Raw genomic sequence first — 26,691 nt, 5'->3', positions numbered from 1 at the left:
TATACCAAATATTATACGAAATGAATAATAGAAAGGTAATGTTAGGTTGACCAACTATTTAGATTAAATTTTGTAAGCTATATGACGTGATTGTTGATGATTAGACTATTACTTAAGCGTTAATTAACGTTTTCATCTTATATTAGTGACACATCACATAATTTATAAATTTAATCTATAAATTGATCTGCCTAACATTGGTTGTAATAAAATCCCTTCCTGAACGCACCATACCACCAATTGTTATATTATCAGATCTCTAGTCCAGTGGTTACGACACAATGCTGGACGAAAATCAGATACTCGACTCGAGCCTGTATTGAGCAACAAACAAAATTAATCAAACAATTATTTAATTTTATCCTCATTAATCAACAGAAATAATAATATTGTATACATAAATAAGTTAATGGAATCAATCAATATTGACTTTATATTCTTAAGATATCATTCTCTACCCAGCAAACAAAATCAACCCTTTTCGTTGTTTTCTCTAACCTTCTTCTTCTTTGGATTTTTTGCATGGATTTTCTTAATTAGACAAATAATATTATCTAAAAAAAGGAAATCTGATCCAATTTAGAAAGAAAAACAAATTAGCAGGCACGTACGTGTACGTAAAAGCAAAAAAATCAGCATCTCCATGCAGAAGCAGCCATAATAGACCTGTCTTGCCACCCCAAGAGCAAGCAACCTTTGTCTTCCGTCATCCTATACCCGTCGCAAGAATACAACCCTAGCAATATCTTCGACTGAGTCACCGCGTTCGCGCTCAGCGGCACGCTCTTGAACCCTTTACTCTCCATCACCTTCCTCCACTTCTCCAACCTCTCGTGCCTCTCCGTCCGCTCCACCCCTTCACAAGCCACGATGTTGCGTATCTCCGGCGCAAATATGTACTGCTCCACCTTCGCCCTCTGTGCAGAGTCCGGTGGGAATGTCGCGTCCAACGAGTCAAAAATCGCCGAGTAGTAATGTAAAGCCTCGAGAAACCTACCCAAAAAGTAGGGCCCGTTATGACTTGCTTCTTGTTCCACCAATGTCACAATGTTGGGTGCTTGGTCACGGATCATGGCTAGCAAGTTCCCTAGGCAATTGACCGAAACTCGGTGGAGTCGGTTAACGGTGTTCACAGCCAGCGCTTCGCCAATCCTCCGGTTAAACATGTGTGGCTTGAGATCTTCAAGTTGCTCCCCAACTGCATGGAACTCAAATGGGACGTGAAGAGAGAGGGCTAATTCGGTCAAACACCGGCCTGTCTCTTTCACTCCCTCTATGCAGGGGCCCACCCCGGTTATTCGTAGAAAGGGAGCCCCGCCTGGGCGGGCAGCCAAGGCCTGCATGAAAGCTGGCCACTGATATCCTTGAAGAATATCTAGGTCGATGACGTGTACACGTTCTTCGGACTCGAACGCCTCGAAGATGGCTTGGTTGGCGGTGAAGTGTGCGAATTTGATGTAGGGGCAGGCTTGGTAGACTATTTGGTAGATTTTGAGGATTTCAAAGGAGTTTGGAGGGAAAGGAGAGAAGGGTTTCGAGGCGGAACTGCTAGGGGTTGTGGTTAGAGTGGCGGCCAAGCGTGCGCTTAGAGCTTCTGTGAAGCAAGAAGCGACACGCTGCATGGAATCGCCGAGTGGTGTCACCACTCGGTTCAGGTGGTGAAGGTACCTTCTTGCTAACATGTAGTCTTCTTTTGCAACCGCCTCGGCGCATGCAAGAAGGAGGTGAACCAGTTGGAGCCCGCTATCTTGTTCCTGCATATTCATTCGTGCATGGAATATTAATTAATGAGAGGACATATTTGTGAACACATTATGGGAAAATGCTGCATATAATTTAATTGTGAAAGCAGCTGAATAGTTGAGGACGTGGCAATATGTGATCTTATCAATAATATTAAGTTAAGAAGTTTGTTCCACAGTAATATATATTTGTTTCTCAGATCTGCTTTTACAGTTTACACGATCACATAATATTACTAATTCATATATTATAATACAAGTCTTCATTTAATGAATAAATTCACATATTAAAAACATTAAAACTGCTAATATCACGCATGATAATATGACAATACCATACTCAAAAGCTTCTCCGGCAATAATTGTGTCCTCAAATATGTTGACCGACTTGTATACATTATATAATATCTCATGGTACATATCTTTTTTTCGGCAACAATCTCATGGTAAATATCTTACCTGTTCTTTAAATATATGAATTTCGGCCTCAAATTTAAGTAAATTCCACACTAGCAAAATTTGGTGACCCTAAGATCTATATAGTCAAGACTCAAAAGTATTCTTTTGGCCATATGTATAGTCAAAGTTAATTTACCCATAATGAATCTTCTGCTTGTTTATATCAAACAATTAAGTAAGATGGGTGCACGTACAACATTTAAATGATTAAGATAGAAAAATTCACCTGCTCATGTGCCATAGGCGGCATCATATTGTAATGCAGGTTCTGTTGTTGTTGGTGTTGGTGTTGGTGGTGTTTGTGCGGCTGCATCAGCGGCTGTTGCTGCTTCTCTTGCATGCGTTCTTGTTGCAATTGTTGTGAAAGTGGCGCACCGCCCATCTGCTGATAGCCACTTCCCCTGCTGCTCTCTTGGGTCAGCTGAGAATTACCAGCGGTAACCAACGACGCTTCGCTCTCCGATCTGCTAAACCTCGAAGAGTTATGTATCGGCATGCAGTCCAACGTGGCGGATGGAACTGTCGATGATGCTGGCAAATGATCGTGATGATTGTAAGACTGCGACGAGCTTCCTGACATCTTGGACGATGTTGTTGTCGGGTAGGCGACTATGAATCCGTCACGTTGATAATCGTCCAAGAAGTCTTCGATGGAAACAGGGAGTGACTGCATGTTCTGATCAGCGGGCTGCATGTATTGGTTGACAGGAGAGTTGAAAACCCTACGGAGCGGGCTGAGTCCCTTGCCCTTAGGGTTGTGCGTGCTGCTGAACGCTCCGAGATGCGGCGAAAATCTAGTGGGAGAGCAACCCGAGAGGCTCTGCCCTTGCATGGACTGAGCGTAATTGTAATTGTAATTGTAATTCTGATGAGTTGCTGAACCACCGTTTTGGGGCGAGTTCGGCATGTTGTTTGGGACGGGCGATAAGACCATGAAATCTGTATCGAATTGTTCGGAGAACAAAGAATCCCAGATGGAATGGTCGGGAGATTGGACTTCAACATCGTCTAGCTCGAACTTGAGCGTCGGAAAGTTAAGGCTCAGCGGAGTTAAGCTGCTTTGCTGATCCAGCTCTGAGGATGGAGGAGTGGTGGTTTTCTTACATTCTGAGATGGACATAGACATCGTCGTGGATTCCGTCGGAGACGGCGGTTTGAGGTCGGAGGTGCATGAGTTCTCACTCTTGACAGACTCCATGCTCCCAGAAAGAGCATTGATCATCATGGTGATTGATACCAATTGATCCTTGTAGCTAGCTACCTACCAGGCTACCACCCAAATAATAACAGCGAACTATCAAGGCGATATTTAATAGTTGGTTCGAAAGGATAATCAGCCAAAATAAAACTGAGACACGACCCAATAATACTGATGAAAAATATATGTACGATGTCAGAGTAATTAACTAGGGTTTAGAGTGGCTAATAAGCTCTCATTAAGGTAGTGATTGAGCTTTTAGACTAATTAGCTAGGCATGGAGGAGGAGTTTGGTTTTGGTATAGAGAAAAAGCAGAAACTCTTTTTTCTCTCTACTTATTTGTTTGGAGGGAGGGAGGGCTTGGGATTTGTCTGTTGGCCCAAGATTTTGTGTAAGAAAGGGTTAAGAGATTTAGGGACAAAAATATTAAAACGAATGGCTTGTGTTTGTTGGTTATGATTTCATGATTTCACGACCTCCATTTTAGCTCCATTGTACTGAGCAATAAGCATGGTTGTTTTCTAGGGGCATTATTTTGTCATCTTTTGTACCTGATTTAACTGTACGTTCACTAGCACGAGAAATTTTTAATTATGACGGGAATACAGGTACACCACGTGTTTTTATGTAAATGATGAGAAATTTTATTTTTTAAATTATTAACATTTTAACACACATATCTCATCATTTATATAATAACACGTAATATACCATTCTATGTGTCAGTCACATCGAAAAATCTCTTCGCTGGCAGTCTAGCATTAGCTATGGCCATGGAGAGCACAAGAGACAAATTCAGTTTGTTCGGGTCCCACCTTTCTTGGGCCGGCCCAGCTGAGAACAAGGAGGGTTGGAATAATGGTGACAGATCTTCTTAAAATTATTATTTTTTAACAAAAACAAATAAAAATATTCTTGTTATTTTATTTAATTAATATTTTTCACTCTTCATTAGTTGTGAATTTGGGATTGGCAATTGGTTGGACGAGAATTACAAAATGGGGAAAACAGGAAAAAAAATAAAAAGAAAAGGACAAAAGGCTTTTTAATCATCGCAATTGCGAAAAGAACTTGAAAAATTGATATTGACATTGACAGAGAGATACCAAGACATATTATATGTCTCTCTCACTATCTTTAGAATTTTTGAGGTAAATGGGTACAAAATTTGGGTAGCTAGAGGCTCAAGGAAATGGTCCAATTGTAAAAAAGGAGTATGGAATGATTTGCATGTCAAAATGTAGGTACCAACGTTCTCGTTAGTCTACCCTTTTGAGATTATTAAGATCAATAAGACAATTTTAATTTTGTTACATGGTAAAATTAGATTTTGGTGTCAATTACTGAGAACTTACGCATAAAACTTGTCCTTAAAAACCGAGTAGAAGCCAAGTGCCCAAAAGCTCTTGAACCACTCCAAAATACGCTATTTTTCCATGTTCATAAAAAGAAACTTGCAATTTACCTATAAGATTATAGTATTTGGTTGCCAACTTGCCAATAAGGGAAAGTGTGGAGGTTAGAGAAAGACAAAGGGATTTAAGAGGAGAAATTTTTAGTTGTGACGGGAAACACAAATGGTACATTGCGTATTTTAATATGAGTGGTAAGCAATTTTATTTTTTAAGTTATTAACTTTTTAGTACACATATCCCACAATTTGCATAGTGATACGTTATGTCCCACCTTATATATCGGTCACACTGATTTTAAAAATCTCTCATTTGAGAGGGAGAAGGGTAGGAATTAAGGCAATTAAATTAAGAAATGGGAAGACGCGTGCGAGAGCGGGGAGGAAGAAAGAGGCCAAGAAGGGGGCATAGGCACCGTCGTCGGATGTGGCGTCGGTGGCGCCGCCTAAGCCTTGGATTTGCCAAAGGAATGAAGTGCTTGTCTCAACTCTCCGTCCCTTTTCCTCTCTTTTGTCCTTTCAAGGCGGCAAACTCCTCCCTGTCTCCCTCCATTTTTATCATTTTTATATCATTATCATCAATATACGTTTTGTTTGCAGTCTTGCTTTAATTCAATACATAATTCAAATCAATGTAGTTAATAATTAAACATGCATATAAGTCAGCTGTACCTTGGGGTGGATCCAGATTTCGATCTTTAAGGGTCCAGTGTTACAAATTTTTTAAATAGAAACAGAGCGTGACGTAATTTTTTTTTAGGTTTATTCACTAAAGCATTTCATTGAACACTTGGTGAGCTTGTTATCGTCATTCAAATCATGTTACGCACATGTCAATGGATATCGACATATGCCGAAGTAATATGATGAATAATACAGAGAAGATTTGTCAAGTGTCGTTGATGCAACCTATCAAGATATACCTAATAGACATTACAACCACAGCTCACTATAATTCTTCACTACTCGTACAGGAAGGTAAGAAAAACTTGCATAAAAAACTTGGTAAGCACAAAAATGACTCGTACCAAACATTAGGAGGGTTTTCATAAGACATTTACATGTATATTTCCTGAATTTCAGGTGGTCCTAAGACCACCTTGGTCCCAATGTACATCCGCCATCTGACTACACCTTCACCAATTAATGGCTAGTCCTAGCTAGTTCCATTCCATATAATTAACCTCTACTACACGAGAAAAACTTGTACATGCGTCGACTCGTCATATGCAGCATGTGTCACATGCAACGAGTCTTTAATTTGCAATATCACGTATTAATGCGAATATACATTGCAAATAAGTAACACATGTTGCATGAAAGTTTTTCCATAGACATATTCTATAAGTGTAAGGCAGAGGGCAATTTTACAGCTCTGCTGGCTTGGACTATATTCTGCCTAAACGTATGGCCAAGTCAAAGCCTTGCCTAATAGAATCCACATCAATTAATCAGAGGATATAATTGTCAGCTCAATTTGTAGCTCTTTAATTTTGAGAAAAAGAAAATGGTGCCAGATTTATGCCAATTGTATAGATTGGGCCAGGACCCAAAAGACTTGTGGTGCTCTGAAGAGTTGTGAGATAAAAGAGTTCTAAGGGGCCCATAAGGGGATCTGGACTCCTGTGATGGATGTGGGGATTGAAAGAGAAATTATATTGGGGGCATCTGTTAAGCCCATAGCTACAGTACAACTTGCAGTGTGACCTGACCTCACATTTTGACAATTTGTGGTCCCCCCTCTCTCTGCTCATATTAACTAGAAACCCTGCAAGCTTCACATTTCTCTATAACACAATTTCAATTTTCATAACTAAGAGCAAGTCCATCGAAGGGTATAGCCTGATGGATAGGGGACCAAAAAAACCCAATAGCCAGCCTTCCTTGCTCCAGCACATGCGGGTAATTGGGTTAAGGGCGGCTCCGTGGGAGAGGGGAGGCAGGAATTATCGGCTGGAGCATATGAGGGTGCTGATACAAGGCTAATATCATGACGTCAGTCACATTATAAAATTAATAAAAAAATGTAAAAAATTAAATAAAAAGTAAAAAATTAATAAAAAATGTAAAGAAATAATAAAAAAATGTAAAAAATTAATAAAAAATCCGATTTTTTTTTAAATTAAAAAAAAATGATTTAAATTTTCTATAAATATCTTATCATTATCTTCCACTTTGCACCACAATTTTATATTTTCTCAAATACTTTGGTTTGTAATTTCTTATTTAATGATACGTGTCTCAACAAAACTGATTAAAAATCCTATATGAAATTACAAATATTTTTTTATTATTATTTTATAAAATAAAAAATATTAATATTTTATTACATATTGCCATGGTTATTCAGTTTAAGGGTGGAGATGCAAAAGACAATTACTGTTCATTAAAAACAGTTACTATTTATTGAAGGGGATTGAATAAGCAGTTGACCTGGGAGGCCTTCCAACACTGGAAGTGCTCTAACAGAATACATCAATGTATGTGTACGTTACGCTCTAAGCTTGAGAATCACTCGATGAATGCTCTAGCATTCTTCAATGTGCATCCAACTGTAAAATTAGTATATAATTGCATAAATAAGAATGAGCTTCTGTCATTGGATAATTTGGAATTAGACCTTAACAAATAAAGCAATATCCCCCTAATCTCTCCCTCTCTCTCTCTCTCTCCTACGCACCAATTACATATGTTGCCAAAGGACATTCACATGTCTATGTTATCTAGTGAAAAGGATAAAAATTCCTCCCCCACCTTTTTGCTTCCCAGTTGGATCTCAATCATCTACACTCCCCTCTTCAGTTTCCTCGCTATCCATACAATTCAATTAAACTCATCATCTTCAAAAATGTCATAATGCTCTCAAACTCGATTCACAGAAAAACCAAACCCTAGCAGCTCTCGTCCGATCCTCCGCCGTCACCGCCATGAATCCAGTAGTTCTCGTGGCCATTTCATCTTTCTTCTTCCTCCAGTCAGTAGTGTTTCTGGGAGGAGTTGAAGCAGCAACAAAAGTCACTAAAAAGGCAGTAGCAAAAGGTAACTCCCAGATCATTGTAATGGGCCTTGTTTACTGTGACATCTGCTACAACAACACCTTCTCCAAACACAGCTACTTCCTACCAGGTGATGCTAAATCTTAACTAGTCATTCGTTATTTGAACGCATGCATCATTTTTAGCCTCTTGTGCTTGTGTAAAATATTCAGTTTAGAGCGTAGATGGTTAAAAAAAATAAACTATTTACTGCAAAAATCGCTACCATAACTTTTTTGTTTTTTTTTTAACAGGTGCTGAAGTAAAAATCGATTGCATCTTCCAAGCGGTTTCGCCAAGAACCTCAGAGCACATATCGTTCTCGGTGAATAGAACTACAAACAGATATGGGGTGTACAAGTTGGAAATCCCATCTGTTGAGGGGATCAAATGTGCAGAGGATTCAGCGATTGTATCTTCCTGCCAGGCAAGCTTGATGTGGAGTTCTTCTTCTGCATGCAATGTTCCTGGTTACAAATCCACATCAAATGAAATAGCAGTCAAATCGAAACAGGCCAATCTCTGCATCTACAGCCTAAACGCTTTGAATTTCAGACCTTCAAAGAGAGATGTTAAATTGTGTGGGAAGAAAAAATAAAGACTTAATCATGTTTTCAGCTTTCGGAACTCGATTTTAATCAAAAGAAAAACCAGTACCATGGAATCGGCTTTCGTTTTTCCTTTCTGCATTTCTTGTATGGTTTCTGTGATGTACTAGCCGGAATGGGTTAAGAATATTCATGCATGTGTAGTTTTGGATGCAAGGAGCCTCATTGATTGGTTAATATATATTTTTGTAGTTATGAAATGTGTAATTTGATTTGTCTTTAGAAAAACAAAATTTAATTAATTAACCCGGGAACCCAAAACCAAAAAGAAAAACAAGTTTGGGTGAAGTGTGTCAGAGACATACCACTGTTCACTGTCCACCGTAAAATCTGTTGAAATATTTTTAGATCTACGGGTCCAGAGACATCATTCTAACGATATCGATACTATCTTTAATTTTATCACTTATCAAATCTGTCAGGTGTGAGATTTTATCACAAAAAAACGTCGATATTAGTTAAAGTATGATAATTATATTTAAGATCACCCATTGTCGACTTTCCCACCGATACATGATTTCAACAAAATCTCACAAACCCGAGAACCCAAAACCTAGCATAGCCCGTGTCTCCTTCCTCCACAGCGCCTCCCCTCAGTCACTGTAGCTGGCAGCCATTTCTTTCTCAATCACTGCATCTTTCAAGCAACACAAGGCGGTAGAGCCCATCTCCTTCGTCTCTTGCGCGAAACCTTGATTTGCGTGGGTTGCTGTAGGAACTTGGTCTCCGGTGTCAGGCCACCCACCACCACATGGATAAAAAAAACTGGTAGGTCCGAATTCAAGGGCCCAACGCCATGTCCGTAACGGTCCGTGAATCGTTTCCGTCAGTTATTATCAAAGTATAGTTTATATTTAATTTTAAATAAAATAATTTTAAATAATTTTTTGACCGTATAATGTATAATGAAATAATATGATTTACGGATCTTCGTCAAGAAAATCCGACGAGAATCCGGATTGTAACAGTCCCATCTTTTCCTATTTTGTCAGTAATTTGTCTTTGTTAAATAAAAAGACAGGTGTACAAAATTAATTAATTAATTAGTTAATTAGGCTGTGAGCCTGTGGGGGCTGTGCAACTGAGCAAGTAATTAGACAAACAAATCAATTGAGGAGTTTTGTTTAAAGAATGAATGGGATGAGTACTGTTCATAGAAAATGGCAGGATCAATAAACAAAAAATACATGAAGAATTTCGATACTCCAGAAATGGTCTGGGGGCTTTGGACGTTTCACCGGATCTGATGATCATCACATGATTAATTAGTTACACTTGGCTAAGCTCCTTTTAATCCTCGATTAATTTCTTCTTCGTCTTCGCGCTTGCTACTGCTATTAAGGGCCTTCTTTTCGTTGTAATTTATGGTTTCTTTTTGAATATGGAGGAGTTGGGGTTTCCATCAAATAGCTCCTCAATGTACGTCTCTATATCTTCCGGCTGGAATTTTACGTACTTCTCCGTCTGCCTCCCCGCATCGAAAACCTGCGAGAACCGCCCCAAGAATGATCGGTACGCCGGAATCACCACCGCTGATATCGACACCCTCAACTCCGACTGCATCTGCTCGTCGCTCACCACCCACGTGCTTTGCGTCTTGTGGATCTCATCGAACAAGGCGTTGAAGCTCTTGAACCTCTCCTTCAACACCGGCTTCGCCACCTTCCCGTTCACGCTCAGCCCTTCGTGGCTCAGGCACTGCAGCAGCCGGCCCCACGTCTCCCTCTGGTAGTTCTTGTGGTACTGCCTCAGATCCGACGACCGCCGACGGTACCACGTCTCGCCTATACACGAGTTGATCTCTGCCGACCCTTTGATTTTCTGCAAGATGTATCGCCCGTTGTTCATCATGAAGATGGAGCTCAGAGCCACGTCCTTGTACAGCTTCGCTTTCGTCTCGAGATTCGAGTCCAGCAAGTCCATCACGCGCATCAGCTGCAAGTAAAACGGCGATTGGTCGTCACTCGCGTTCCCGGATCCCTCCCCTGCCTCGTACTCGCCGCGTTCGGGCCGACTCGTCGAATCGGCGCGTTCGATCTTCGAGTGCTCTCTGAAAACCAATTCGAGCGTGTCCTTGTACTCGCACGCGTACCTCAGGTAATTCATCGTGTATCGGGTCAGCGGATGGACCGCCCCTCCCGGAACCGGGTTTCTACCCGTCTCAGCCTTAATTGAGTTCTCCAGATCACAGAAAATGCATATCGCCGCCACGCCGAGGCGGGTCCGGACATTAGAGGTCTCGTGCTTCAGCTCGTTCACGCAGTCTGCCGGAAACAAGTTGTCCATTTTGGGGATCACCTCCCGCAACGCCTCGTACATGTCCAGCGTCTTAAACAGCTTCTCCGCCGACCGCTTCGATATCGCAATCCCCTCCGCGAAATTGAGAAGCTGTATCATCACCCCCTTGGTCAAATTGCTAAACAGGCTCGACGAGATGGACGGGTAGTCAGCAAACACCGCCTCCACGAACTTCCGCTCGCCGGAGAAGTATACGGTGGTGCATTCCTTGAAGGCCTTCACCCATGACACGATCTCTCTTTCGAGCGATTCCCAGTGCATTTTCTGAATGTCGTCGAGGCTGTGCTTCTCTAGTCCCAACTTGTGCAGAGTCTCATCGAACAAGTGCCTTCTCGAGATCATGTAAACCTCGCAACACTCCGTTTCGTATCCGCTGGATATCATCTCTTTGGCTATCTTGTTCAGATTGTTCGCTACCTCTTGAGCATATCCAGGGAACTGATCGGCCTGTAATTCATCTCCGCCGCCTCCCGACTCCGCCTGATCCGGCAATGCGCCGCCGCTGCTTTCCTGATCTTGATGATCCTGTTGCTTATTACTGCCGCTGTTATTATTCCCGCCTTTAGTACTGTGCTCTTCGCTGTCCTTATGATCTTTATTGTCCTTATGGTCGCCGGATGCAGAGTCAGTGACGGTGCAGGTTCTAGATTCTTCTAGAAGAATTCTGAATTCTTCTTCCAGATACAGCAACGCTCGGTGCTGAATGCTTCCGAGGTGGTTGATCAACGCGCCGTGACTCCCTTCGAATTTCAATCCGAGGAAAGAGAGGTACTTGCTCAGCCTCCCTATCCGATCAAGAGCATCCAGAAACAACGCGTCCTTCTCAGGCTCCTGACACCATTTCACCTTAGCGTCGCCAGAGTCGCGTTTCGCCACCACCTCGTCCTCAACTAGATTCAAAAACTTTCCCACCAGCTTCGGAAGCTCAATCGGAAACTTGAGGGCGTCCACGACGTCGTTTTCAAGTTTTTCGGTTTCAGGCAGAGACGAGATGCAGTGGTCGAGATCCTCCGAGACCTTGTCGAGGCTAGGTTCCTCTTCCGGTTCAGGTTCAGGTTCAGGTTCGGGTTCGGGTTCGGGTTCGGGAACTGGATCTTCATCCAGTACCGGAAGTGGATCGTTCTGATCTTCAACATTCTCAGCTTTAAAATCCTTCACTCTGGTACTATTGACCCTCATACTGCTGAACTTTTTTATCTCGTAATCCGGGTCATCACCTTCCTTCCCTTGATAAACTTTGGTCTCGGCGTTATTTACATTTGGATCATCAAGCTTTGCAATGGAGTTCTGCTCATCCTGAACCTCAGCCGTTGGATTAGACGGCTTTTGGTCATCGTCTGGCTTAGTGCCAGCGGACTTATTATCGCCGTCAGGACTTGTAGTAGCAGTAGCAGTGGTGGTGGTGGACTTGGGATCGTCATTAGGCTTTGGAATTGTAGCGGCGGCGGAGGAGTCCGGTGGCGGTGCGTCGGGTTTGGGCTGATCGTCTTTGTCCGGAAGGTTCTTCTCCATTTTCCAAATTGTGGGAATATTTGGATCAATAATTCACTGGAGATTACAATGGAAGGAGAGGGAAGGGTTTGAAGGAAAGAGATGAATCAATGATTCATTTTGTTCGTTTGTTTGTGTTCTCGGAGTCGGAGGAAATAACCAAAATCTTGATTTGCGCTTCTCTTTCTCTCCATCTCCATCACTTCAATTTGCCTATTTGTTTTTTGAATTTCTGATTTGGTTTTGTTTTGTGAAGGGATGGATTGAACCGGTCGTTAGAAAGGGCGCGAGAGAGGGGAACGTACGGACGTGGTGTTTCCTGTGTAGGGAGGGAAAAGAGAGCGCTAAAATTGCTTTGTGGCGTGCGTTTGTTCGACTCTTTTGGTGGTTGCAAATTCTTTTTGTGGTCGCCCCGTCGGAATTGGATATTCTCCGAGGCAGCCTCGGGATCCTACTGATTGGACAATATGGATCGTTGAATTATGATCTAACGGTTACAATTATTATAACTTTTAAATGGATCACTGTTTGTAATCGTTTTATCAAAATCCAACAGCTGTGTTGTCCGGTCAGTAGAATCCCGAGGCTGCCTCGGAGAAGATACAATTCCCACCCCGTCTTTCCCCTTCACTCCTCTCTTTTTTTTTCTTTTTTTTTCCCCCTTCAATAATCACTTTTCCAGCTAGTTACAAACTGCACCCCTGAAGTTTGGAGTTGTTTTGAAAATGGGCATAAACTTTTAATTCTTCCCAAAAAGTGTGTGTGTATTAAAAATCATCCCATTCGGAAATCACACGACGGTTGGATTACATTTAATGTTTTTTTTTTGTAGAACAGTTCTTGTATATTTTTTTTCAGTAAAAATGAATGTCTTAATTCTTTTGAATTTGTTTAATTTTTTTACAAAGATAATCCATTAATATGATTTGAAATATAGACTGTTCAAAACCTTGAAAATAGTTACAGAACGAGAACTACAAAAATGTAGGTCAAAATGTATGTCTTAAAATCTGAACTTATAGTTAAACTATCAAAACATTATATATACATAGAGGAAACCTTTAAGGGAAGGGATCCCTATTTTTTTTTTTATAAAAAAATAGGGATTAGTTGTAGAGTCCAACCACATCAACTTTTAACGATTCAAACCGTCTATTTTTCAAGTTGCACCTCAAAAATCATTCTCACAAAGTATTAGCCAAATCGGAAATGTTTAAGACATCTAATTAAATTCAAATAAATTAACAAATACTTTGCCATATAAGAAACAATGAAATTTTATCTTGATAATTAAATAGGCAAATGATTTCGGATTGAATTGAATTTTTGTAAGGATGATCTATGAAACGAGACTTACAAAATAGACGATTCGAATCATTGAAGTTCGATGTGGAGTGGGTCCTACAGCTAATCCCCATTTTTTGAAAAAAAATGATGATCCTTTTACATAAAGAGCCTGTATATATTTATATATATTTCAAACTCTCACGATACAATGTGAAAAAATTGAAACCCTATGGTCTAACTTTAACAATTACTAAAATATGAAAGGTATAAAAGCACTTAGCCCAAAATTTTAAGTCGACGTGCATGATTTTCCCATCGGACTTATTGATAGTGGGCTGTGGGCCTTAGAAAATGCCGGGTGCATTAAAATGTGGCCCAAGCCCAACCAACATCCATTCTGTTTGTATTTTGTCTGAATCAGTCACTGCGAGTGAGCTTGTTCAGTTGAGCTGGACGACGACGAAGCGAGCGATCTGTGGCTTCCAGATCCATATCCATTCACCGACACACAGGCAAAACGAAAAAAGATGAAGGAAAAGATGAGCTATGGCGTTTGGCGAAGGAGGCGGGTGTCCGTCGGATCAATTCTGATAGTCTGTGCGTTGTGTGCTGGAGCGGGGCTGTTGATGCTCAACTTACGACAAGTCGATCCTCCGACGAGCCCCGATTTCTATATGCAGATTGGAAATTTGGATTCGGAGTCTGAAAACGGCGGCGGAGTTGAGCTGGAGACGGAGCCGCAGAGCAAGAGTAAGCGTAATTCGAGCTCGTGCGCGACGGTGGAGGAGATGGGAAAGGAGTTCGAAGGAGGAGGGTTTTGGGAGGAGAGTCTCAGAGTCAGGAAGTTTATTCAGCATCACTTTGACTTGAATGGTATTGTTGCTAATTTTTCTGCTGATTGTGAACGCACTTTTACATTTTCTGCTTTTTATGGAAGTGATTATTGATTTCTTATTTGCGTTTGTCAAACTTGATGGCATCATACTTTTGAGTTAGAGTGTAGAAGCTGTGAGTTATTGAGTAGAACTTTTAGGTGAAGGAAGCTCATGCAGTTCATTCAATTTCAGGTGCTTCCAGGGTAAGAAATCTTCCACCGGAACAGTTTTGTCAGCACGGATTTGTGATGGGTAAAGCATCAGAGGCGGGTTTCGGGAACGAAATGTACAAAATCTTAAGTGGTGCAGCGTTGAGTATAATGTTGAACCGGTCCCTGATCATTGGGCAAACCAGGCATATTGGTTCTTTCCTCAAGCCTTTCTTTTTTTGTATTTCATAGTAATGTTCTTCCTGCTGTAACCTGAATTGTTAGAAATAGCTGGTGATTTTGCTTACCGCTAAAGCATATTAAGTTGCAGCAATATATACTTTTTCTTGTGCTCATATTGGTGTTGCTTGTTGCAGGGGAAAATTCCCTTTTGAGGATTACATTTCCTATTCCAATTTTTCCTTTACCATCAGAGAAATTAAGCATCTTTGGAGACTTAATAAATGTGCAAACAAGTATGGAAGGCAACTGGTTATGAGAAGTGATGACTTTGAGAAGCCAGCACAGACCAATGTTCTTTGTAGCAACTGGATAGAATGGAAGCAACCCATTATATGGTAAAGTGATAAAAGTGTTGCGATCTTTCTGTTAACTCGTCATCATTGGATATCGTCGCATGATTGTTAATGTTAACAATGCAGGTTCCAAGGGACGAATGATGCTGTGGCAGCCCAGTTTTTCTTGAAGAATATCCACCCTGGGATGAGGAATGCTGCTTCTACTTTATTTGGGAAGCCAGAGGATCTCCATTCTCGGCCTAATGTATTTGGGGAGCTGATGAGAGTGCTTATAACCCCTTCTGTGGATGTTCAGGAAGCAGTCAATTGGGTTCTTGGTGGAGCGGAACCTGATATTTCACTGCACATGCGAATGCTCATGAATAAGTAACACAACCTCCCTTTTAATTCATTCCTTGATTAGATTAAGTACAAGGTTCGGAAATATAGGGTTGATGAGGTAGGACATCTTAATCCTGTTAAAGCAGTGAATATTACAGAAATGGATGTAATTTTGTGAAAAGTTGATAAGAATTTCTAATGTTGGAAATTAACAAATACCTTTGGTTTTTCTTGATTGTTGTGGCCAATTCATTTTGAAGTTTTATTATCGTTAAGCTTCCCCAGTTAGTTGATACATTTTCCGAAGCATGCTCGGCGATGTAGTTATTGGAAGTAAACCATCAAACTGGTATTAGAAAGCTTGCATGCGATGCACACACACACAGAAATGCCATGTATTCTCCCTATGAATTTAATCAATGACACATGTTTTGCCTCCTGTATTTCAGGTCTGTGAGAGCTGCACAGGCAGCATTGAATTGCATAAAAAAATCCATGCACAATCTTGGCAAGTCCCCAAGACCTAGGGTGGTGCTAGTGTCAGATAATCCCTCTCTTGTGAAAAGTATTACTCCAAATATAAGTAAATTTGCGGAGGTAATATACTTTGTCTGTGGAATATCCGAAATCTAATTGCATGATCAGCGATTCAGCATAGTATATCACTCATGAAATTAATAACTGTAGGAACTTTGTCCTTTTGAAATCTGTAATAAGGATTCGGGAATGCAACCTTAATTTCTTTCACATAATTGAGTTAAATTGTTTGAAAGTCTCTTTTATTACGCGTTCTTTTACAATCTAACTCTGTTCTTTTGTATCTGATTCATTTGTGCATCTTAGGTTATTCATTTTGATTATGAACTATTCAAAGGAAATATATCCGATGGCCGTAAAGGATTGCACAGTTTAGATTTTAGAGTGAAGGATTGGGGTCCAGCACCTAGATGGGTTGCTTTTGTGGACTTCTTTCTTGCATCGCGTGCAAAACATGCTGTTGTCTCCGGGGCTCACAGGCGTGTTGGGACTACCTATGCTCAGTTAATTGCGGCACTGGCTGCAGCAAACAATCTTGGTACATACATACAGTGCCCGAGTCCTCTCTACTAACAAATGTTGCCGAAAAGTGTTCTAATGTTCGTTCTATTCTTTCTCAGGCAACGACCCAACCGGTTCAAGTTTTGCATTCTTAAGCAGCTTCCAAGGTGATTTGTTGAGAGAAGGTCTAAGGTTTCAGATCGGTTGGGGGCATGTGTGGAACAGATTTGCTGGTCCACTCAGTTGCCATAGCCAGCCCAATCAGTGTGCTTTCACGCCACTTCTCCCTCCGGCTTGGTGGGATGGTCTTTGGCAATCCCCGCTTCCTAGGGATATCAAGAGGCTGGCGGAGTACGGGATTGAGTTATCCGGTTTTGGCACGATCGACGAAAATCATCTTCGGTCTTTTTGTAGTTCAAGGAAGGTGGTTGTGAAAACTATTCCGTTCCTTTTGTAGTAGTTATCATTCATTTCGTTCATGCACATTACACGTTATTTCTCTTATTATTCTACTTCTAGCAAGCACCTCTTGGTCGAACTGTTGCTCAGGTAGTTGCAGCGCCGGCTGCCGCCGAAAGCTTCACCGTCATCATTTTACTACCAGTGTCAACGGAAAGGTTTCGCCATTGTTCTATCACCATCAAAACCATAGCCGGCTTTAACATTGCACAAGAATAATAACGTTTCTGATTTTCACTCTTTCTAATTCCAACAGACCATATGTGGTGCTCAACTTGTACTGTATATGGTGGTCCTTTTCATCAAAATAATACTTGGTCTAACGCACATCTGCAACTCTTATGGCTATGCACCGAAGCATGACATGCCTCAGAGTTCTACAAAAAAAGCTTCGAACTTAGATGTAAATAAGTTAATAACGTATAGTTGTATTCACTAGTCAAACCTACGTTTATACACATTGTTTTACCATGCACCAAAACATGGTATGCACCAGAATTTTGTACTCGTTGAATTATGTGGACTATTTGACTAAATATATTATAAATATGATGATATACCAATGTAGTATAAATATGTGGTCTCTGTATCAATAATTTTAAAGTTTTATGTATGTATTAAGCAAGGAGAACGGAGCATGATTGCACCTTGTGTTTTCATTCCTACGTTGGATTGAGTTTAAATGTGCAGCTGCAACAGTGCAACTGCAACTGCATGCAACCATCGTGGATTTTCGTGCAGGATGCATGGGGTCATCGTTCATGGCAATCACCATGGATTTCCTATTTACCTAACAATCTAATTTTCTTGAAGTTGCTTGTTCATCTCATCTGCGACCGACTTTACAACAAAGAGTCTATGGAAACAAAGATCTCATTTTCTTGGTGTTTTTTGTTCTTCAGTATCTAATTCTCTTCTAATTTCCTTAAAATAAAATACCGGTCAACTTTACTTTCAATACGTCTTAATTCTATGTACTTAACCGTTCCGATCGAATCCAAAGAGCCAGAGGAGGGTAAAAGGTTTGCAACTTGACTTGTGAGAGCAAATTCACTTGGCCATCCATTCATCCTTGACCACCCATTCCTGATCAGCAAGGGAAAATGGAATTATAAAGTAAAAGCAAAAGCAGAGATTTTTTTTTTCTTTTTCTTTTTTTCCGATTTGACATTGAATCCCCTAAAGTTTAGAAAGACAAAGCAAAAGTTGAAACAAATCCTCCTCCTCCTCTTTCCTAAATGCATGCCCCTATTAGGACTTTTAGCATTTCGATTTTCATCCAGAAAAGAAAAGGGCCAACATTTCTATATTCCAAAATTCTATTTACTTTCGAAAAAGTTTAACGGTAATGCTAAAAAAATTAATATTTACCGAATAAAGCTGGTCAGATCAATTATTCCTTCACATAGGGAACTTTAACGAAAAGCACCTGGTACTGTTCACTTTAACGAAAAACCACATTTTTACACTAAAAAATCAATTCTGGTACTATTCACTTTACCTTTTATTTTGTCCTTATCATTAAAACTCAAAGTTTTCAAGCCCTTTTCATTAGTTTTCTTTTTTATTGTTAACTCATAAACATTGTTCACATATTTAACCATATAGTTTTTACGTAAACAATAAATCACACCTTGGTAACCATAAGATTTATATTAAAAATACTTGAAAATGCTCAACTAGTGAAAAAATGAAATGAGCATTGGAGTCGTGGAGGACACCATACATTACCACCATCGCCATGACATGACAAGTGTTGCAACATCTCCTTCTAATCTTGTTCTAAGAAACAATATGCCAGAACGGCGGACAAAATCTTCATTTCTTTTTCCAACAAAGATGTCATTCTTAATAAATTCCAATTATTTTATAGGAGCTTAATACTCCAAAGGCATTTTGAAAAGGGATGTGCTATCCGCATATCTTTTTTTACTTTTCACACACCTTTTTTTTATTTTTGTCCCTTGATATTTTTCAATTAATCCGATTTGACAGTCGAAAATTAAAAGGTTGTATGAGAAAATAGATGTGTAGATATCACATCCCTTTGAAAATTACAAATGCTTTAAGTTTTTTTTATTGAAATTTGGGAAACAATAATATTTTACTACTAAAAACATGAGTACTAACTCTTACTTAAAATTCTCTATGTTTGAATCAAATAGCTTTGTTTTGTTATCAAAATCATTCATATTACATACAAATCACAATGTAAAATTCATATGTGCAAAAAATGAATTAAAGTTAAGGTCGTTTTAATCAATACATTGTTACAAATACATAAACAGAGTCTATCTTTATAAAATAGTTTATAATATGAACGATTTTAATTATAAACTTCTATGATTCGGCAACGAGCAATTTTGAGTAAAAACTCATACTCATCCCGTCACGTATTCTCTGGTGCGGGTCTGGTCCAGCCCCAAGCCCCTCCGCCGAATAAAATCACGCCACGTCAGCCCATCCCCCTGTAAAGCACAGACACACAGCAGTGATAGAGCGAACCCCTCTCTCTCTCTTTATCTCTCTCTCTCTCTCTTTCGGCTCTTGCTGCTGATAACAAAAAGGATAATGAAAAACCCTTTTGCTCCTTTCGCTTCAACCCCACCCGCCCACGCGCCTTGCCGCCCGGCTCGCCGGAACCCGACCCATTAGCATTTTACTCAGACCACATCGACCGCTTCAGCTCCTCTTTTCCGTTATTTCTGCTTCGGAGTCCGGACCTGAGTCAAAAGCGACTACTAGAGAGTAGAATCGACATGGCTGTATCGAGAATCCAGCGAGGACGATCTTGCTGAGCTGAAACTGAGAAGGCTGTTGTTGGCGGCGAGGAAACGATGTACGTGGTGCCTCCACCGCAGCGATCGGATCAGGCTTCCGGATCCGCCGGCGCCGCCACTGATTTGCGGGTCTACCAGAATTGGAAGGGCAGCAATGTCAGTTCGTTTTTACTCTCCTTTTTCGTCTTCTCTCTTTCGCTTGCTCAGATTTCTTTCTTTCTTGTTTCATTTCTGCTAGATTTTTTTTCCGGAATAATTTCAGTGAGGCTATGTTTTATATAATTTAAGTTTTAGAGCTTCATAGATTATGGTTTCGGTCATGCATTTTCCATTGTTAGGTTTTTACTATTTTTGTCCTATTGCGATTGGTATTATTCTTCGCAATTTTATGCCCTTTTTTCTTTCAAATATCTATTTTTGGATAATGTTTTAGTCAAATAATTAAAGTTCTTATTTTGCCCCTGTGAGGAATTTGAAAGTAACAAAGAAAAGATGTAAAAAGGAGATATTGCATATACATTTGAGACGAAAGCGAGGATAATGATGAATTCAACTAAGTTTATGTTGATAAACACGGAATTAAAGGATCGGTTGTGTTTGTTTATAGTTTGATGAACATAAAGCTAATGTTTTACAAGTATAGGGATGCCAAGTTTTAAGCTTTTAGAATTCAGATGGTGGTTTGCAGGGCAGTAGCTTGCTTTGTCGTGAATGCCATTGTCGAAAATTACATAAATGTATTGTATTTGCTTGTTTGCAGATATTTTTCCTTCAGGGGAGGATTGTTTTCGGACCAGATGTAAGATCGTTGGGGCTGACCATATTTCTGATTGTTGCTCCTGTCACAATATTCTGCATCTTTGTTGCCAGAAAGTTGATGGATCATTACTCACATCACTTGGGAATATTAATAATGGCTGTCACTGTTGTATTCACTGTTTATGTGAGTTCTCTTTCCAATTCCCACACAGCTTATTTGTGTAAAGGAATTTTATATTTTGCCAGAAAATCTGCTGTGTTATGTCGAAAGGAACTCTCTCTCTCTCTCTCTCTCTCTCTCGGTGTATGTCTACGTGTGTGTCTCTGTGTGTGTGTGTACATATATGTAGTATTTGAGTGTATTGCATTGGATTGGAGTGTGGGTTGTATGTTGTGATAGGACTGTTTGGCATGCTCCAAATGGTAGTGGTAAGTTTCCTATAGTTTCCGTTAGTTGAAAGAGTGTAAACTTACATTGGTTGGACTGCACTTTAAAAATGCTAGCCTCTAGTCAAAGAGATTAGGGAGGAACATGGTACGTTATGGAGCATATCACTTCCTTTTAAGTACAATACTCTTTCTTACGGTGATTGTTACCAATACAATTTGTAGGTTGGTGTAACACTATGCTGTTGAAAATTTTACCACTTTAGACAGGCTCTTATTTGAATAGATTTTGGAGTCTATTTTGGTAGTCAGTTTTTTACCTTGACGAGTCATGTATTGATAATCAACTAGGTTTGTAGAGTTGTTCTAACAAGTTCTGCAGCTTCTAGTAAAATTGTTCCTTCAAAAGCACTCATTAGCTGGTGCATATAGTGATAAGTTGATAACTATACAAATGTCAATGTATTTGCACTTTGTGAAAAATGCTCACACAATGTTCAATTTCCAGGATTTAATTCTCCTCCTGCTAACCTCTGGAAGAGATCCTGGTATAATTCCCCGTAACACACACCCTCCAGAGCCTGAAGGATTTGATGGGAATATAGAAGGTGGGGCTGGACAAACACCACAGTTGCGCTTGCCTCGCATCAAAGAAGTTGAGGTGAATGGAATCTCTGTTAAGATCAAGTATTGTGATACTTGTATGCTTTATAGACCGCCTCGCTGCTCCCACTGTTCAATATGCAACAACTGTGTAGAAAGATTCGATCACCATTGTCCCTGGGTTGGGCAGTGTATTGGGCTGGTAAGTAATTCTTTCATTAGACTTGTATTCTAATTCCTCTGCCAATGAATATGAACTGAGACAAATGCAAGCATTCTTGCATGTATTGGTCTTAGTAATATACACCATAGTAATTGTAGTAATGTACGAAATATTGGAATATATAAATCTCCACCTGGAATATTTAAATCTCAACCTGAAATTCACAAGGAGACTGGACTTTCAATTGTTTTTCATAGTCACATGAGGTGCTTTAGCTTATCTGGTTAAATGTGCGTGCTTGTGAAAGACTCAATAGGACTAACATAGAATGTACAGTCGTTAATACATGTTTCTTGATTTGGCTTTATTTAATTAACTCATGTTGCTTATATGGTGGCTTCTCAGAGGTCTCCTTTCAAATGATACTTGATATGTGAAACTTTGGGTATAAGGAAAATGAATCTGAACATTCCCTAATTTGGTTGCAGAGGAACTATCGATTCTTCTTCATGTTTGTCTTCTCCACAACTCTTCTTTGTATATATGTTTTTGCATTCTGCTGGGTGTACGTTAGAAGGATCATGGGAGCTGAGGAGACAACGATTTGGAAAGCATTGATTAAAACTCCAGCATCTATTGTGCTGATACTCTATACTTTCATATCGATGTGGTTTGTTGGTGGTCTTACAGCCTTCCATTTGTATCTCATCAGTACAAATCAGGTCAGGAGACCCATCTTGAACCTGTCACAACCCTTTAGCATAGAACTTTATCTGTGTGATTTATATATTAGCACTAGCGTGATCTTATATCTGTGGGCATTGTTTTTGCAGACTACATATGAGAATTTCCGCTATCGATATGATAGGCGAGCCAACCCGTATAACAAAGGAGTGATCGACAATTTCAAAGAGATATTTTGTACCACCATTCCCAAGTCCAAGAACAATTTCAGGGACAAGGTTCCAAGGGAACCGGCGTTACCTCCTCGATCAGGGGGTGGGGGTTTTATGAGCCCAAATATGGGAAAAGCTGTGGATGACATTGAAATGGGCAGAAAAACAGTGTGGGGTGACATGAATGCTGGGGGAGATAATTACGACGGGCAGCATAACGGCAATGATCGCGTGAATGTAAAAGATGGTGAATTAAGTGAAGTATCCCCAGATATAAGGACGACAGTTGATGAAACTGTGGATCGCGCTGGAATACATCCCAGGCGATCGAGCTGGGGAAGGAAAAGTGGAAGTTGGGAAATGTCCCCAGAAGTTCTTGCTTTGGCAGCTAGAGTCGGGGAACCAAACCGCATGGGCAGCAGTAGCAGCGGCGGCTTGACGAACGAGAACCGACATACATAGGCAGCCAAAATGCGACAGACCAGCTGACTAGCGACACGGAAGATTTGATTGTCCTGCAGAGTGGTGGTTTGTTTTCGTGCGCAGCCATTTAAGTCCGACATTAATATTATGTGCAATATGGGGAAGGGACTTTCACTGTAAGGTGTTGGGTTTGGCCGTTGTGCAATTTAGGAAGGAGTTGTGTGTTGTATGGGTGAGCTTTCTTGTTTTGTATTGCGTTTGTGGAATTAGTTAGTTCCTAATTGTATTGCCATTGTGGAGTTTCTCTCTCTGTGGTTCACCAATTATATTGTGAATTATTGTTACACTATCGCGTGATGTTATTACAACTTTTAGAGGATCCCTCTGTTTGTAGCCGTTGGATTAAAATCCAACAGTCCATGTGCTTTGCTCATGAAGCTCAACCTTCTAAGCTCAGGAGATGAACCAAATCCGATGATATGGTCTTTATCTTTTCCCCAAAACAAAATAAATTGATAATTTGGTAATGTATTACTGCAGGGATTGTTGTGCAATTTGACCTTGCAGATATAACGGGAAAATATTTGATTTGAATTAATAGCAGTAAAGAATTCTGTTTCCCTAGTTGGTAAAAAATCTCAAAAAGAGTAATTAAAGCTTCGTTTTTTGACATTTTCCACTCCGCCTGCTCCGAGATTTTTCTCAGTGTGCTGATAACACTGCTCCGTACAATAAGATTTTACCAGCTGCTCGTAATTAAAGCTTCACCATTTCATTTCCTTTTCGCTTTTTCTTGTCCTTCTTCTTCTCCACCTGCTGTCTCTCAGAAGACATTTACTAGTTGTAACTTTTGTGCTCGTAGCCAATGTAGGACTGACTGAGGAATCTGCTCGTCGCTCGCAACTAGTTTAGTTCATTATCTTTCACTCTTGATATCTCTTAAAAAATCCTGCTTTTAATTACATGTAAGTTTCTCCGCTAATTTAACAACCATTTTTTGTATGATTTTTGCCACTTGAAATGATGGGTTTTCCTTGTAATTATGTTTTATGGAAGATTTGGTGGGTTTTTTGGATTTGTTTTGTGAAGGAGATGTACAAGAACCAGCTGCAGGAGCTTGCACAGAGAAGCTGTTTCAACCTGCCTTCGTACGCGTGCACCAGGGAAGGACCGGATCATGCGCCGAGATTCAAAGCTTCCGTAAACTTTAACCACGAGATCTTCGAAAGCCCGGCCTACTGCACCACGGTGAGACAGGCGGAGCATGCAGCCGCAGAAGTTGCTCTCAATAAGCTCTCCACCAGAGGCCCTTCCAGGTCTCTCACTGCCAGAGTTCTTGTAAGTTCATTAACATCCACCATAAGCCTCTCTGTTTCCAAAGTTACGTTGAATAATTATTTAGCATGGTTTTTTATTGAATTTTATCTTACGTAAATGTGAAGGATGAAACTGGAATTTACAAAAACCTCCTCCAAGAAACAGCTCACAGAGCTGGGCTGAAGCTCCCTGTATACACCACTGTACGATCAGGTCCCGGCCATGTCCCGGTTTTTACGTGTACCGTGGAGCTTGCCGGAATGAATTTTACTGGCGAGCCGGCCAAAACCAAGAAGCAAGCAGAGAAGAATGCTGCAATTGCAGCCTGGTTTGCCTTGAAAAAAAGTATGTATGCATTTTCTGCATATTTTGTTTTAACTGTGTTTTTTATTAGCATTATGCAATTGCTTCATGAAATGTAGTATCTTTGTGCAATTCCAGACCTGGGGTTTTCCACAAATAAAGAAGCAGAAGAAGAGCAGGCAGTTGTGACAAGGTTGCTCTCAAATTTTAAACCCAGAGATGATAACAACAATAATAATAGCAAGCAATTTATGAGGAGGATGGATCCAATTCAAGCAAGGAGAAGAATGGTGAGATCATCATCGTCGTTGTCATCGTCATCATCTTCATCCAGTAGTAGTACTAGCTCTCTGCAGAATCAAAACTCGAGGCTGGTAGATCTGTTAACTGATTTGGTTCCACAAGTTTCAACAGTTCAAAAGCAGAACACTTTTGCATCTCTTCTTCCTCCACCTCCCCCTCGAACCACCTCGAAGATTTTGCCACCATCTACAATGCTCAACAAAGACAAGTCCCCTTCCCATCCGCCATTATCCGATTATAGGCCAATCCCAGTACAAGTGAGTGTGAGGGAAGGTTCACAAGTTATACCACCTCCATTAGAAGAGCACCAAAGGGATGAGGAAGAATGGCTTGGTATTGTAAAGGAGGGTCCTAGTGGTTCAAATTCAAGTGGTATATTTGGTTCATCAGGTTCTGCATACAGGCAATTTCCTGTGTCTAATGCCGGAAATTATGGCGCTTTTGAATTGTCCGGTCCAATTAAGGCCGCACCTGGTGTCAAGATTTCAAAAAGACGGACTAGTGGATTCAACATGTATAGTGGAGGGTTAAGTCCTCACAAGAATTTTGCACCTGCAGTTCAAATGAGATCGGTGATCCCAGTTTGTGCAGCACCACCGGCACCAGTGAGACCTTCCATACCAACAAAAGTGATGGCAATGAAAGGCATTTCTTCAGAAGCAAAAGCAGGCTTAAGTTTAAGTGATTCTACTAATTCATCATCATGGGGCAGCTCAAGGTGGAAGATGCCCGAGTCAAGTTCAAGTTTAACTCAGCAGCTGGGTTCCGAGTTTAACAAGCTGCAGTTAGGAGGAGGCAACAAAGACATTAGTAAGATGATCTAAATCATAACTGAAAGTTACTGCCTTTTTACTTGGATGGAAATTAAGCAGTTGGGATGACATGTTTTTACATGCATTGTGGACTGGCCACAGAACGAGAGAGAGAGAGAGCAATAAATGAGAGATGAAGAGGTGGGTTGCAGTTGCAGAGGATAAGAGATCGGGAGAGAGAGGCGGTTTGGGAGAGCAATGAAGGCAGCCTGAAGACGGACAACAGACACTGTAGCGATTAACGCAAGCAATTAATATACTCTCAGAGATATTTAATGCTTCTGTATTTTCCATTAATGCTTCTTTCTTCTTCCTCTTCTTCTCAGTCCCCTCCTCAGAGAGAGAGAGGCAGACAGCTTTTTCTTCATCTTATCTTCTTCTTCCCCTAATCGGCTATTCCTATTGTTTGTATAATAGCCTCTCCACTTTATATGCGACAGATTCAATGTCACGTCTTGATTCAATTCTCTACATGTTAATGTACTATTGGATTAGAACGTTACATGACGGTGAATCTGTTCTATATAAATTATACTGATTGAGTTTAAGCCTACGTCCCTGAATATTTTATAATAATGTGTGGACTTAGATTAGAGGGTTACAACATTTTGAATGAATGAGAGAGTTGTAGCCGTTGTGTTGTGATGGGGTGGTGGGAGTACAGCTGTAAATACCATTCGGTTCAAATCTGTAATAGCTATTACCAAAATCGAAGCCTAAGTATTTATTTGGTGTCGGTAATTTACAGAAATGTAGTGCCAAAAAGTAGATTTCCGGCATGAAATTAAAAAAAAGCTTGTAGTGTGACGAAATGGCACGAAAACAAGGATTGTGACGATTTTATTACAACATAGCAAAATGGGTGAAAAAAGTTAGGTCTCGTAAGCGATTTCTAGGGTTTGGAAAATCTCTAAAATGAGACCATGAATAACAAGTAAAAGGAGTAGTAGGTCCCATAAATGATTTTGTGTGAGAAAAATCTCTGAAATGTCTACCTGAATTTTAATTAGCTTAACAAGGTTTGTGACGGTTTT

The 26,691-nt window shown here is 40.3% G+C and overlaps 6 protein-coding genes across 6 annotated transcripts; 4 read left to right on the top strand and 2 right to left on the bottom strand.

Annotated features, from left to right (window-relative positions):
* Positions 1-632: 632 nt before the first annotated feature.
* Positions 633-3,426, bottom strand: LOC126610149 (GRAS family protein RAM1-like). The gene is made up of 2 exons (XM_050278131.1): positions 2,428-3,426; positions 633-1,754 (listed from the first exon to the last, which is right to left on the bottom strand). The coding sequence occupies exons 1-2, from the start codon at positions 3,424-3,426 to the stop codon at positions 633-635; spliced, it is 2,121 nt and encodes a 706-aa protein (XP_050134088.1).
* Positions 3,427-7,556: 4,130 nt separating this feature from the next.
* Positions 7,557-8,654, top strand: LOC126609695 (uncharacterized). Its single transcript, XM_050277564.1, has 2 exons — positions 7,557-7,937; positions 8,101-8,654. The coding sequence occupies exons 1-2, from the start codon at positions 7,739-7,741 to the stop codon at positions 8,442-8,444; spliced, it is 543 nt and encodes a 180-aa protein (XP_050133521.1). The 5' UTR covers positions 7,557-7,738; the 3' UTR covers positions 8,445-8,654.
* An 893-nt stretch (positions 8,655-9,547) lies between these two features.
* LOC126610374 (exocyst complex component EXO70B1-like) lies at positions 9,548-12,515 on the bottom strand. The gene has a single exon (XM_050278434.1). The coding sequence runs from the start codon at positions 12,262-12,264 to the stop codon at positions 9,817-9,819; it is 2,448 nt and encodes an 815-aa protein (XP_050134391.1). The 5' UTR covers positions 12,265-12,515; the 3' UTR covers positions 9,548-9,816.
* Positions 12,516-13,949: 1,434 nt separating this feature from the next.
* Positions 13,950-16,974, top strand: LOC126610375 (uncharacterized). Its single transcript, XM_050278435.1, has 7 exons — positions 13,950-14,403; positions 14,598-14,760; positions 14,932-15,132; positions 15,217-15,459; positions 15,864-16,011; positions 16,258-16,489; positions 16,572-16,974. Exons 1-7 carry the CDS (start codon positions 14,058-14,060, stop codon positions 16,907-16,909), a joined length of 1,671 nt encoding a protein of 556 aa, XP_050134392.1. The 5' UTR covers positions 13,950-14,057; the 3' UTR covers positions 16,910-16,974.
* A 2,443-nt stretch (positions 16,975-19,417) lies between these two features.
* On the top strand, positions 19,418-23,301 carry LOC126610377 (probable protein S-acyltransferase 7). The gene is made up of 5 exons (XM_050278437.1): positions 19,418-19,847; positions 20,452-20,634; positions 21,346-21,642; positions 22,092-22,325; positions 22,437-23,301. Exons 1-5 carry the CDS (start codon positions 19,749-19,751, stop codon positions 22,959-22,961), a joined length of 1,338 nt encoding a protein of 445 aa, XP_050134394.1. The 5' UTR covers positions 19,418-19,748; the 3' UTR covers positions 22,962-23,301.
* A 149-nt stretch (positions 23,302-23,450) lies between these two features.
* LOC126610376 (double-stranded RNA-binding protein 3-like) lies at positions 23,451-26,205 on the top strand. The gene is made up of 4 exons (XM_050278436.1): positions 23,451-23,887; positions 24,012-24,260; positions 24,365-24,584; positions 24,681-26,205. The coding sequence occupies exons 2-4, from the start codon at positions 24,015-24,017 to the stop codon at positions 25,667-25,669; spliced, it is 1,455 nt and encodes a 484-aa protein (XP_050134393.1). The 5' UTR covers positions 23,451-23,887; positions 24,012-24,014; the 3' UTR covers positions 25,670-26,205.
* Positions 26,206-26,691: the final 486 nt, after the last annotated feature.

Source organism: Malus sylvestris, chromosome 17, assembly GCF_916048215.2.
Source record: "Malus sylvestris chromosome 17, drMalSylv7.2, whole genome shotgun sequence".
Lineage (NCBI taxonomy): Eukaryota > Viridiplantae > Streptophyta > Magnoliopsida > Rosales > Rosaceae > Malus > Malus sylvestris.
This window is presented reverse-complemented; position numbering and strand designations above follow the sequence as displayed.